Source organism: Papaver somniferum, chromosome 3, assembly GCF_003573695.1.
Source record: "Papaver somniferum cultivar HN1 chromosome 3, ASM357369v1, whole genome shotgun sequence".
NCBI lineage: Eukaryota > Viridiplantae > Streptophyta > Magnoliopsida > Ranunculales > Papaveraceae > Papaver > Papaver somniferum.
The window spans coordinates 23,331,055-23,345,598 of NC_039360.1; the positions used below are offsets into that span (position 1 = coordinate 23,331,055).

The window sequence follows — 14,544 nt, forward strand, 5'->3', positions numbered from 1 at the left end:
TGACAGCCTGTTGATGATTTCTTTATAATCCTTTATTATCATTTTTAGGATGTCTTCCGAGTTTCCTGTTTTACTTCCTTCTTCTGGTATTTTTTTCACATCAAGACCAACATTATCTCCCCTTTTCACATAAGAAGATTCATGAGTTCTTCTTCAACGAAATGGATTAGGAAGATTGTTTCTCTTTTGAACATTTTAGGAACATGTCGAACTGACTTTCCTGGTACAATACACAGGGTGAGTACTAAAACCAATTGGTTTAGACATACGAATGTCAGTTACACCTTTGAGAATCAAATCTAAGGTGTGTTGAATACGAACAATGGAATTGTCATTCAACTTGGAATTCCTCTTTTGTTCAGTATGTCCTTTTGAATCACAAAATAGATTTATGATCATCGGAGAGATTAGAGGGAACAATCTTAAAACCATCATTGGGAGACTTCTTCCTTCCATGTGATGTAGACATTACTTGATTAGAGGAAGACACAAGCACATCTTTTTCAACAGGAAGAGATTTTGATGTTACTTCTGAACTAGAAATTTTTTCAGTTAAATTAGAAGCAATTGGTATATCGGACTCTTTGGAACATTCTTGAATAGAGAGTTTACTCAAAATAAATTCAGTTTCTAAATCATCCTCAATGAGTTTTTTTTCACGCAGGATTTTTGGAAGGGAGTCACGCTTATTTACCATACCAACAAGAATATTGACTTTGTGTTTCAACCGAATGACATTATCATCCTGGATTCTAACAAATTTCAGAATCACTGCACTCTCCTTGTCTGTATTCTTTTCAACTTCAGAGTCAGAATCGTCAGTAAGGCAGTCAGGGTAACACTTGTCAATGTATGTCTGTTTCCTTAGAACACAAGGTTCTTCTACATTCGAGATTGACAAATCTTTCTCTTTAATAGACTTAACGGAAACAAAATTTTTATTTCTGACGATGCGTTTACCAGAGACAATATCGTCCATCCTTAGATCGCTACAAACATATGTTTATAAGGTCTTTAATGTGTTTGCCTGCTCTGATACCAATTGAAAATACGGGGGTCTAACAACCACACCCAACAATTCGTTTGGCAATATGAGGACTTAATCCAATACACTTTCTAGAGAATCAACTAGACAGTCAGAGTCAATCTAGAATAAAGTATATCAAAGAGTGTAATATCTCTAACTGTTGATTCAATCCGCAATCAACAAATAGAAATATGCAAGCCCGATTGAATATAAGAGGAGTAAACTTGAACGGTACCAAAGACCAATGTTCAAGGATCAATCAATCTCAATCAACAACCAAAGGTTGGATTTCCTAATTTATCGATACAATGCACAACCTATGATACTTCAATTATATAACAAAATATAATGCGGAAAAGATATAACACAGACACTAGAATTTTGTTAACGAGGAAACCGCAAATGCAGAAAAACCTCGGGACCTAGTCCAGTTTGAACACCACACTGTATTAAGCCGATACAGACACTAGCCTACTACCAATTAACTTCGGACTGGACTGCAGTTGAACCCTAATAAATCTCATACTGATTAAAGGTACAGTTGCGCTCCTTATGTCTATGATCCTCGCAGGATACTACGCACTTGATTCCCTTAGATGGTCTCACCCACAACCAAGAGTTTCTATGACCCAAAGTCGAAGACTTGATAAACAAATTTGTCTCACACAGAAAAGTTTATAGGATTGAATAAATCTGTCTCCCACAGATATACCCAAGAGTTTTTGTTCCGTCTTTTGATAAATCAAGGTGAACAGGAACCAATTGATAAACCATACTTAGTATTATCAATCACCTCGTAATAATCTAAATCGTATGATGGCGAAACTAGATATTGTGGAATCACAAACAATGAGACGAAAGATTTTTGTGACTACTTTTCTATCTTTCTTATCGGAGAATTAAATCTTAAGCCAATTTTATAATTGTACTCGTACGATAGAAACAACAAGATCAGATCACACAACTACAAGAGAAATAGTATCGGTTTGGCTTTACAATCCCAATGAAGTCTTCATGTCGTTAACCTACAGGGTCTCGAGAAGAAACCTAAGGTTAAAGGAGAATCGACTCTAGCTATACAAATAGTATCACACATAAGGTGTGGGGATTAGGTTTCCCGATTATTAGAGTTCTCATTTGTATAGTTTTCAAATCAGGGTTTTCAATCTAAGTTACCTTGATAACAAAGCATTCAATATTTACCTTTAGATGAAAAACTTGATTCAACCAAGCTAATATCTTTCAACCGTTATATCGAACTTAGCTTGTTATACACAAATGAAATGTACCCTCATTTAGGTTGGTGCAACCGTACCCAAACATGTACACACATGTTGGCTCAACAATTAGTTAACCGAGGTTAGCCATATGTTTACTCTCATATTAACCTTATTCACATTATCCATAACTAGTTCAAATGACTCAAATGAAACTAGTTAAAGAGTTTTTCAATTGCATAGAAGAACACCATTGAAACCAAATCAGTTTGATTCACTTGAATTAATCATGAACATTATAGCCACGGTTTGTAAAGATTACATTCCTTAATATTTAAATGTTTAAGTTCATGAACAGACCGATTTGACAAAATAACCAACTTAAGTATGCGTACGGGTATGCATACTTAAGCAATCGGATTTGAGTTTGTTAAGTTTCCAAACTCTGCATAAATTCTCGGTTCGAAAACTTCCGCTAGTATGCGTACGGGTACGCATACTTAAGGTGACTAGTTTAGGAGTTTGTAATTCCCAAACTCAACAGATATTTTCGGTTCGAAAATTTCCTTTAGTATGCGTACGGGTACACATACTTAAGGTGACTAGTTTAGGAGTTGTAATTCCTAAACACAATAGATATTTTCGGTTCAAAAACCTCTACCAGTATGCTTACGGATACGCATACTTATGTTGTCTCCTTCACCAATTTTGTATACACACATATGCATACACTTAATTCCCGGTTTATGGATTTATACACAAATGTGAGAACACACTATATATGCTTATATCCAAAGATGGTTATCTCATCAACTCTTAATTTCAATCATTGAAACTTTCTTAGAGGATGTTATATAGTTGTTGCTCACAAACTATTTTTCGTCAAAGCGATTTTCAAGTTATTGAAATTATCATAATGGAACATTCCAAGGAAATACCAAATGAATGTATCACACAAACCATGTTAGATGTAACTCGAAAATTTTCATATAATCTTATTCGGACTTTCATCACAAATGTAAGATGAACATGGCTAAAGCGACAGCTTGCCAACACATATTTCGATAAATATATAAGTGAAATAAACTCAGCGCGAAATCTCAAATGTGTATAATAGAAAACTATATTTGTAACACGACTTATGTCTCAATATAGGAGATAGAGTAGAAATAGTCTTTCCAAGTGATAGATGAGTTTATGTCTCTACATACCTTTTGTTGATGAAGTTCCATAAGCTCCCCTTAGTAGTTCTCCGTCTTCAAATGATGAACGCTGAGAGATCTAAGATCAACTACACTATCTATGTTCTAGTCTGAGACATATATAAATAGGCTATAAATGAAGACATATAGTTTTCATCATTAACATTGACAAACATGCTTGAGATAGCAACGCATGCGAGTTCGACCGAGCAACGCTCTGACAGTATTAGGTACTCGTCTAGTAACCAAGTAGTTAACAGTATCTGCATACCAAGGTGTTAAAAGCATCTGTAGAAAAAAGTTGTTCATCCGGAAAACGATCTTGCAAGGGAAGTACTTCTTCCGAAACAATAATTCTACTAAGATGATATGCCACTGTATTATCAACAACTTTCTTGTCTCTAATTTCTAGATCAAATTCTTGCAACAGAAGGATCCACCGAATTAGTCTTGGTTTGGCTTTTTCTTTAGTAGGTATCTAAGTGCTGCGTGATCAGAATATACAATGACTTGTTTACCCACCAAATAAGATCTGAATTTTGCTAGTGCGAACACTATAGCCAGCAACTCTTTTTCGGTAGTAGAATAGTTGATTTGTGCCTCATTAAGGGGTTGAGAAGCATAGTAAATCACATGTGATAACTTGTCCACTTTTTGACCCAATACAGTACCCACCACATAATCAATTGCATCGCACATCAACTCGAATGGCAAGTCCCAATCTGGTGACTTAATAATTGGTGCAGTAGTCAATAATTCACTCAATCTGTCAAAATCATCCTTACACTCCTGATCAAAGTTAAAGGGAACCTTTTTTGCAATAATTTGCACAGCGGAATTGAGATTTTGGAGAAATCATTGATAAACCTTCTGTAAAAACCTGCATGACCAAGAAACGAGCGAATCTCCCTCACCGAAGTGGGGTATTGTAAGTTTCTAATCAAGTCTATCTTTGTTTTGTCCACCTATAATCCATGATAGGATACAACGAGGCCTAGTATAATAGGGATGCAAGTGGCGCATAATGATTACGTGTTACAGAGTTGCAGGCCAAGTCAGTGTGTAACCAGAATGGCGCGACACTGCGTAGACTGTCAAGTGCCAAGAATGGCATAACCCTGCAGGGCCAAAGAAGTGCAAGAGTATCACTACATTGTAATACATTTGGCTAAGTAATGAAGGTGTTTTTCCGACACAATGAAGCTTCATTAAGGAAAAGTCAAGGCAAAGCCAAAGTTGCAAGATGCAACATGAGATGTTGGCATGTCCGTGGAATTGAGTTGGGCCAAACTCAAAGATTATGCAAGAAGGTAGAATAGGCCAAGAGTTGGTATGTGCATTAGTTTAAGGCTGGCCAAATCTTGAATAATGCAAACAAGTTAGTAATGCAAGAGCGGCATTACTATTGTCATGCAAGTTGGCAAAGTGAAGCATATGGTGCCATGAGTAACTAGAGTGAGTTTAAGGAATTGGCTTTGATGATGGAAGCACAAGGATGATACGTTCATGAGCTTAGAGAAAGAAGTTGGCAGTGCCAAGATGGTTGAGCACAGAATCAAGGCTAAGTTCATTATTGCACAAACAGTAGTGCAATACAACTCAAGTGACGGTTAGGAGTTGGTTGCGAGCTTGACAAGCGTTCCAATAGTGCAGGACAATTAAGGACGGTTATAAAAGGAGTTTATAACCATGTGGGAGTGTTAATAACCACTAGGAATAGATGTGGCATCATTTGGCTTGACAACACAAAAGGTGGCAGTTGAAAAGCAAGCTGGCGGTTAGGAAAACTACCTGATGGAACACATGGTTGTTCCATGCGTGTGCAAGTGTTGTGCACAGTTTTGGATAGTGAGTTTCCTGTATAATAGTCCTAAGGAGTGGGAAAATCAGTAGGCTTACATAGGAGAAAGTTTTGTAGGCATGTAGTCTCATAGTTGAGAGAATAAGGCATCACCAAGAGGGTGATGGCCTGTTTGGTCCATGTGATGGACGAGTTTTGTAATATTCCTTTAGTGCAATGAAATGGGTTTATTGTGTTAGTTGTTTGTGTTCATTATGTTGCTGATCTTGTGTGAGAATTATTGAAGTGCATGGAAAACTTCTTGTGCTTATGGGGGTATGAAGAGTTAGAGACAAATAAGAAAAGACTTCTGTTGTGCAAAGCCTTTAGAGTGAAGGCGGATGCATACTTTGATGCAAGTATGCAAGGTTGAGTACTTTTGGGTGATGTTGAATCACTGAACCACAGAGTATTGTCGGTCATATTCCATGAAAATTTTAGGCGATTAAATGGGCATGTGACAGCAGGTATCAGAGCTGTGTTAGGGACACAGTTGCTGATTTTTCTCTCTTTTACTCAAGTTGGTGTCATTTGTTTGTCAAATTCAGCTAAGAATTGTTTGGGTTTCACTAGTATGGAGACTATAAGAAGTGGTCTTGTGTGGAAAGATCAATTGGAAGGAACTTTGAACCTTGATGTAGCAGCATGCCAAGAAAGTTTATGACAAAGTTGTCAAAATTCCAGCCCAAAGTGTTAGACGAACGTGCAAGAATCATTGGAAACCGGGTTTTAAAGTGATGGAATGATAAAACTAAGGAGTATGCTGACTTATATGGTGTAAGTCAGGTGTTAAAGTCCATGTTTCTCACAAGTATGCTAAGATTATGCATTTGGAATGCATTGTTTTGTAGTGTTATTAGTAGCGATTACAATGCAAGTTGTAATGGGAATTTTGCAAAAATTCCTGAACTCAAAGAAGTTGATAGCCTTTGCAGTGGCAAAGAAGATGAAGAACATGTCTATGCGATAGATTGAAGGTGCTTTCATCGTAGCTAGTTGATGGAAGCTTATAGTTATCTCTCTCGAATGCATGTACCTTGGTGGTAATGCAAAGTCTGGTTGCGAACCAGCATGTTTGTGGCAATGTGATGCCATGAAGGAAGAATTGGATGGTCAATTGTTATCTAGCATAAAGCTTATGGAAAGGTTGAAGAAAGAAGAGCAAGTTAGGTGAAAACCGATACACCACGATCTTGCGGTTGCAAAGAGTTCTTCGTTAATGCTAGATGCACACAAGGAGTGTGTTTGCACCTGGTTTACGAGTAGGATCAATATGATTGAACAAGGGTGTTCAACGACCTACATTTGATCATATAACCACAAGCGAATGTTCTTGTCAACTACAAATCAGTATTGCTACAAAGCTAATTTTGGAGAAGGGGAAAGACAAGAGTTGCCATTTTTGCATGTGCAGTAAAAATGAGTTCCAAGTTTGAAGAAGAATGCGACATTCTCGCTTCATGGAACGTACGCAGTGGCGCCTCATTTGCAAGGATTATGGCCTTGTTTGTAACTGTCCAAAGTGTTTATCCACGGAAGTCATTGAGTCATATGACTTTGCTGAGCTCTATGGTGATGCTCAGAATTACCAAGTTAAGTCTGTTCCAGTTGTGCAAAGGTGCGCAAGTTTGTGTCAAGATTTGGGTGCTAATTGGCATAACATGTATGCAGCAGTAGCATGCGCCAAATGAGATTTGGGCATGGCCAGAATGCATGATGCGGTTGGAGATGCAAGTTAGGAGAATTGTAGATGCATGGAGAAGAAGGACAAAGTAGTGGTGATGCATAAGAATGGCATGAGGTCATTTTTGAAGAAATCTTCATGAAAGCTAAAGCAAAATGATAGCATCAGTCTAAAGGAGTATTCAACTAAGTGTCAATTATATTGTGCTTCGTTATGGGAGTGGCATAAGAACGTTGATAATTGGAAGAATGCATGTGGCAAAGTGAATTTCTACATTGGGGATAGTAGAATCTGTCTCGCTTCCTTTGTTGCTTAGAAGCGAAGTTGAAGTCAGTATTGCAAGGCTTGTTAGGTCTTACAAGTTGCAATCAGTTGGCGCAAGTATTTTCTCAAGTTTGAGTGTACTTTCAGTTTGGTTCGAGTGGACCTTGGTGTTGGAATAAAGTCTCTCTATATAAGGTAGTAGTGAATGAGGGTATTTGAAGTGAAAGATCTTGCCTATTTCGTTCAAAGTAAATCTAGTTCATGTGGAAGATGCTACATAGCATATTAAGCCAAAATTTGCAATAGAAGACGTTGAAAGTGAAAAGAAGAAAATAGAGGAGTTGGTGGCATAGTCGAGTTTGTTGGTGGGAGTTATGTGAAAGTGCAAAGGTATTTGGCAGCGAATGCATGGAGTAACGCAGCAAGAATGAAAATGTAAGTCCATCAAGTAAATGAGTTAAGATTGACTCATAGTTAGGAAGAACATGATGTTGTTTTTCCGCTACATTAAAGCATAGCAGTTTGAAAGAGCAAGTGATGCCTAAGTTGCTAGTTTCAAAGGCGCGTGAAGAGAAACCTTGTCCAGTGAGGCGGTGTGATGTCACGGGTATCCTAAGTCATGACTATACAAAATTCATACATTTCAATCAAGGTGTTGCGACGATGCAAAAACGGCGAGGTGCTGGTTCTTTGGCATACAAATGATGCAAGTCCAAGAAGGCGAAGTTTGCAATATGATTTGGAGGCCAAATCTAATAAAAGTTCTGATGTTGGCAAAGTGCAACAAAGACTATAGGTTGTGGCGCATACCAGAGTGGTATCAAATCATAACTTGCGTACCTTAAGGAATGCCATTATTGGAGAAGGCGCAACATGATTGAAGTAGAAGGCCAAGTCTTGTATAAGTCATGTTGAGTTGCTTGGTGCAACTAAAGTCGGAAAGTGGAGGCATAAGACAATGGCAATGATCAGCGTGATCAGTTGGGAAGAATCATTGCTTGCGTGCACTTAGGCACAAATGATTCATGCGAAGTTCAAGCACAATTCAGGGAATTGGCAAGAAGAATTTCCAAGTTGCATTTGGGTGCTGATATGCGATTGCAGTTGAAGTTGGAGCATAAGCCAACGTGACAACAACAATACAAGTCAGTAGGATCATTAATGGCAAGAAAGTAAGCTAAACGATGGCATTTGGTACTAGGAATAAAAGTTTTGGCAAGAATGACGGCCAAACAAGTTTGCTGAATTATGAGAGTGACTCAGAAGTGTACAAGGCCGGAGAACAAGTATATTGAGTATACTTGGTTGCGTTCAACGAGGACGTTGAACAGATTGGGTGGGGGAGGTCTATAACAGGGATGCAAGTGGCGCATAATAATTACGCGTTATAGAGTTGCAAGCCAAGTCAGTGTGCATCCAGAATGGCGCGACACTGCGTAGACTGTCAAGTGCCAAGAATGACATAACCCCACAGGGCCAATGAAGTGCAAGAGTAGAACCACATTGTAAATACATTTTAATAAGTAATGAAGCTGGTCGGCCGACACAATGAAGCTTTATTAAGGAAAAGGCAAGGAAAGACAAAGTTGCAAGATGCAACATGAGATGTTGGTATGTTGGCATGTCTGTGGAATTGAGTTGGTCCAAACTCAAGGATTATGCAAGAAGGAAGAATAGGCCAAGAGTTGGTCTATGCATTAGTTTAAGGCTGGTCAAAGCTTGAATAATGCAAACAAGTTAGTAATGCAAGAGTGACATTACTACTGTCATGCAAGTTGGCGAAGTGAAGCATTTGGTGCCATGAGTAATTAGAGTGAGTTTAAGGAATTGGCTTTGATGATGGAACCACAAGGATGATACGTGCATGAGCTTAGGGCAAGAATTTGGCAGTTCCAAGATGGCTGAGCACAGAATCAAGGCTAAGTTCAGTATTGCGCAAAATAGTGCAATACAGCTCAAGTGACGGTTAGGAGTTGGTTGCGAGCTTGACAAGCGTGCCAATAGTGCAAGACAAGTAAAGACGGTTATAAAAGGAGTTTATAACCATGTGGGAGTGTTCATAACTACCAGGAATATATGTGGAATCATTTGGCTTGACAACACAAAAGGTGGCAGTTGAAAAGCAAGCTGACGGTTAGGAAAACTACCCGATGGGACACATGGTTGTTCCATGCGTGTGCAAGTGTTGTGCACGGTTTTGGCTAGTGAGTTTGTTGTATAAATAGTCCTAAGGAGTGGGAAAATCAGTAGGCTTACATAGGAGAGAGTTTTGTATAAACGTAGTCTCATAGTTGAGAGAATAAGGCATCACCAAGAGGGTGATGGCCTGTTTGGTCCATGTGATGGACGAGTTTTGTAATCTTCCTTTAGTGCAATGAAATGGGTTTATTGCGTTAGTTATTTGTGTTGGTTATGTTGCTGATCTTGTGTGAGAATTGTTGAAGTGCATGGAAAACTTCTTATGCTTATGGAGGCATGAAGAGTTAGAGAGAAATAAGAAAATACTTCCGTTGTGCAAAGCCTTTAGAGTGAAGGCAGATGCATACTTTGATGCAAGTATGTAAGGCTGAGTACTTTTGGGTGATGTTGAATCACTGAACCACAGAGTATTGCCGGTCATGTCCCACGAAAATTTTAGGCGATTAAACGGGCATGTGACACCTAGCACAATACCATGGTTTACCATAAAGTGACATTTCTCCCAATTAAGAACAAGATTAGTGTCTACGTATCCTTTTAAAACAAGTTCAAGATTTTCTAAGCAAATATCAAAAGAATCACCACTAAACACTAAAATCATACATAAATACCTCAATGATGCGTTCCACATAGTCAGAAAATATACTAACCATACACCTCTGAAAAGTGGCAGGCGCATTGCAAAGACCAAATGACATAAGTCTGTCGGCAAATATACCGAAATGACACGTGAAAGTGGTCTTCTCTTGGTCCTCTGATACGATCATAATCTGATTGTATGCTGAATAACCGTCCAGAAAGCAATAATGTGAGTGTCCATCTAACCTCTCTAACATCTGATCAATGAAAGTCAGGGGAAAGTGATCCTTGCGGGTAGCGAAATTAAGCTTTCTGTAGTCAGTGCACACTCTCCATCCTGTTTGAACTCGTGTCGGAACAAGTTCGTCATCCTGATTTCTGACAATGTAACACCTGATTTCTTCGGCCACTTGCACTGGACTAACCCATTTGCTGTCAGAAGTTGCATAAACCACCCCCACACTTAGCAGTTTGAGGATTTCTTTCTTCACAAACTCCACATACTTCACAAACTCCATCATAGGAGGATTAAGCCTACGCTGAGCATCGCGTATTGGCTTCGCATTATTTTCAATTAGGATCCGATGCATACATATTGATGGAATAATACCTTTGATATCAGCAATAGTCCAACCAATAGCTTTTTTGTATTCTCTCAGAACCCTAATTAGTCGTTCTTACTGCACCGCCGTGAGGTTTTTTGCAATAATGACTGGTAACTCTTCATTATCACCAAAGTAAGCATACTTTAAAAATTATCTAGAAGAGGTTGCAATTCAAGTTTAGGTGCCTTCACAACATAAGCAAAGGAATTTCATTAGTAACGGGTAAAGATATATAAGAAACATTACCCGAATGGGCATTCTACAATGTTGTTAAAGCACCACAAGTTTCTATAATCTCATCGGATACATTAACTTCCAGGTCCGAAATACTGTAAATGTTTGTACCGATAATATGTTGTAGCACAACATCAAGATCATCTTCTCTAATCAATTCAAGCATTTGATAGGATAACGAATAATAACATCAATAAAAAATACAACATAAATATGTCTATGGTAACGCATAGCTTCAAAAATATTAAAAATTATGATCTCTTTATCAAATTCCATAGTGAGTGTCCCACTATCGACATCAATTTTTGTTTTTGCAGTTTTCATAAATGGTCTCCCTAAAAATAAAGAATTAGATGAACAAGATTCTCCATTCTGCATATCCACAACAAAGAAATCAACTGGAAAGATTAATTCATTCACTTGGACTAACACATCTTCTACAAGTCCCTTAGGATAAATATTAGACTTGTTTTCCAATTGAATGACTATCCATGTCTCCTGTAAAGGTCCAAGATTCAAAGAATCATAAATATCAGTTGACATAACACTTATGGATGCACCTAAATCAAGTAAAGCACGCTCAAACCTCTTATTACCAAAAGTAATTGGTACCGTGAAACCCCCAGGGTCTTTGCACTTTGCAGACATCTTCTTTAGTAACATAGCAGAAGCACTTTCGTGTACCTGAGCAACCTCGTTAACAATCAACCTGTCATTTTTTGTACACAAATCCTTCAGAAATTTGGCCCTCCTAGGTACAGTTCTGATGGCCTCAATAAATGGAATATTGATTTGCAACTTGCTGAAGATCTCCATTATCTCTTTATCTTGAGCTTGCTTTTTAGACTTGGAAGAACGACTAGGAAAATGAGGTGGTGTAACATGTGTTGGAACCGAAACCTTAGGTTGGTCAGTTGAAACTTGAAAGTGGTTTTTCCTTAGGTTCTGTTTGCACCTCTTTTTTCTATCCAAATTCGAATCCGTAATCGGTTCTGGGACCGATCCCAGATGCGAAGTCTGGTCTAAATCATCACTTACCCGATTCTGCTGATTAGGCTCTAGCTGTTTCCCACTTCTCAACAACACTACATTAACCTGCTCTTTAGGATTAACAAATGATTGTGAAGTAAGTTTCAGAAATAACTGAGCCTCCATTGAATTCATATCGGTTGCCATCTGCCCCATCTGAATCTGTAGATCCTTAATGGCAGAATCGGTATTATGTTGATATTGTAGGTTTTGTTGAAAATTCTTAGATATTTCCTTTTGTTCTTGCATCATAACCTTCATCATCTCCTCTAAACTAGAATTTTAATTCGGTTGTTGAGGTTGTGTCTGAGGTTGGAAGTTAGACTGCCGTCCATATGTAGGATTTGGAACTGCATCCTGCTTATTTGCATAACTAAAATTTGGATGATCTTTCCAACCTGGATTTTAAGTATTAGAATAGGGCTCATACCTTTGTCTCTGATTAGGAAACACAACATTTACCTCTACCATGTGTTCCTCATATTTAGGAATGACTGTAGATGTTATACGATGCATCATCTTCTCCATACTATTCAACCGTTCTTCAGTTTGTGAAGACCCTCCAATCTCATTAACTTTTCTGATATTTGAGTCGTTTCTGGTATAACATGGTTGCGCTTTTGAAGCCATACTCTCAATCAGACCGGTTGCTTGTGATAACGTCTTTTCACTAAGTGCACCACCTGATGCTGCATCAATCAAACACCTCTGTTCTGGAATTAACCCTTCATATAAATATTTAATAGTGAGTGATGGAGTGATGTTATGGTGAAGGCAGCTTGCGAACAACCTTTTTTTTTACCTTTCCCAATATTCATAAAGAGTCTCTCCTGTAATCTGCATAATACCACCGATTTCCTTTCGGATTGATGTAGCTTTGGAAGCAGGAAAATACTTATCTAAAAATAGTTTCTTCATGTCATGCCAAGTTGTAATACTTACATAAGGAAGATAATACATCCATGAATCAGCTTGGTCTAACAATGAGAACGGGAAAGCTTGCAACATAGCCTTTTCCTTATCTTCGGTACCCCGTCGTAGACTAGTCATCACATTCTGAAATACCGTAAGATGACGGTTCGGATCTTCGCCTGGAAGTCCTTTGAATTTTGGTAAGTGCTGGAGCAGATTCGACTTTAGTTCCACTTTATTATATATTCAAGGTAATACACAATGGTTGCGAATCTAAGTATGGAGATGTCAATTCTCGTAACTTCTTCCCCGGAGGTGGAGGATTTTCATTCACCATTTCTTCTGACGACGCATCTTGTTGCGACTGCTGATGTGTTTGTAGCATAGTTCCCCTACGAGTTTGAATGCCACACCTCGGGTAATCCCACTATTTTGGTGCCAGAGATTAAGGTATCTGAAATCAAACAATCTAGAAAACAATATAAAAAACTAAAAAAAAAAGATCTAAAACAAAATAAATAATTAAATGAAAAAAATAATAGCCACTATACTAAAGCAAAATTCAAACAATAAAATAAATAACAACCAAAAGCTACCAACTGCTCCCCGGCAGCGGCGCCAAAATTTGGTGTGTCGTAAGCGCAACAAATTAAATCACTTATTTTCACACAATTAACTATTAATATAATGGAAGCAAGTATCGTTCTCACGAAGAGTATGTAGTCAGTTGTCAAATGTCACAAATGGGGGGTTTTGTTTGTAGGTGGAAAATAAAGCAAAGTAAATAACAAAACAAATAAACTAAGATGTAATCAAGGATGAGGTTCGGTCCTAGCAGTTAAACTCGGTATGATCGGTTCACTTACTAGTATTATATCAACACGTGATTGCTCCACATAATCCCTCTGCAAGGTCTCACGTTTTCTACTTGTGTAAGGGTTACTCAACAATTACGGATATCCTACCCCGTTACTAGCAATAGATCAATTAATGGATCAGTTTAGTAGGTCTCCTAAATCAATCAATCATAAATATTAATCATAGTAGAAACAAACGATAATCATATGAAGAAATCAAAATAGATTCATATATTAAATCAAATCATGTTTACAACTTAGAATTCATCCTCAATCAAATATGAGTTTAGCTACCCATGGATTTAGTGAAACCCATGATATACATATGATAAAATCAAAGATAAAGAGTTTTGGTAATGGAAGAACCCAAAACCAAAGCTTTGGATCCTTGTCTTCTTGTCTCCACTTCCGTTCTTCTTCCAAAATATTTGTTCAGTACTTGGAACTCCCTTTGAAAATATATTTAAGTATCCTCTTCTATCCCAAATAATATTTGGCTTTGGAAATATTCTGGAACTAAGAAAACCAATTTTGGCAAGTATTTTTGTCACTTCTTGGAGGGTGTAACCGGTCCTGGTAATTGGTGTGATCGGTCACACACGTAGGTAGGAATTGGGCTTTATTTGATCCATACGGTTCTGCCCATAACTTTTGCATACGAACTCGGAATGACCTCATTTTTTTGCGTTATTTTTGTATCTCCATTATTTAAAAAATAGAGTTGAAAAATGCAGTTAAGTATCGAGTTCCTCCTGGTCCTTAGTCCAAGCTCACATTTATGTCCGCTTTAGCACTCTTTTCGTTCCTTTTGGATGATTCTACCTAAATAAGACAAACAAAAGAAAACAAGAGTAATACAAGGTAATATTAAAGAAACATAGAAGTATGGAAATAG

General features: G+C 37.9%; 1 protein-coding gene across 1 annotated transcript; it reads right to left on the minus strand.

Annotated features, from left to right (window-relative positions):
* Positions 1-11,336: 11,336 nt before the first annotated feature.
* Positions 11,337-12,930, minus strand: LOC113359154. The gene is made up of 4 exons (XM_026602832.1): positions 12,729-12,930; positions 12,311-12,605; positions 11,438-12,154; positions 11,337-11,349 (listed from the first exon to the last, which is right to left on the minus strand). The coding sequence occupies exons 1-4, from the start codon at positions 12,928-12,930 to the stop codon at positions 11,337-11,339; spliced, it is 1,227 nt and encodes a 408-aa protein (XP_026458617.1).
* Positions 12,931-14,544: the final 1,614 nt, after the last annotated feature.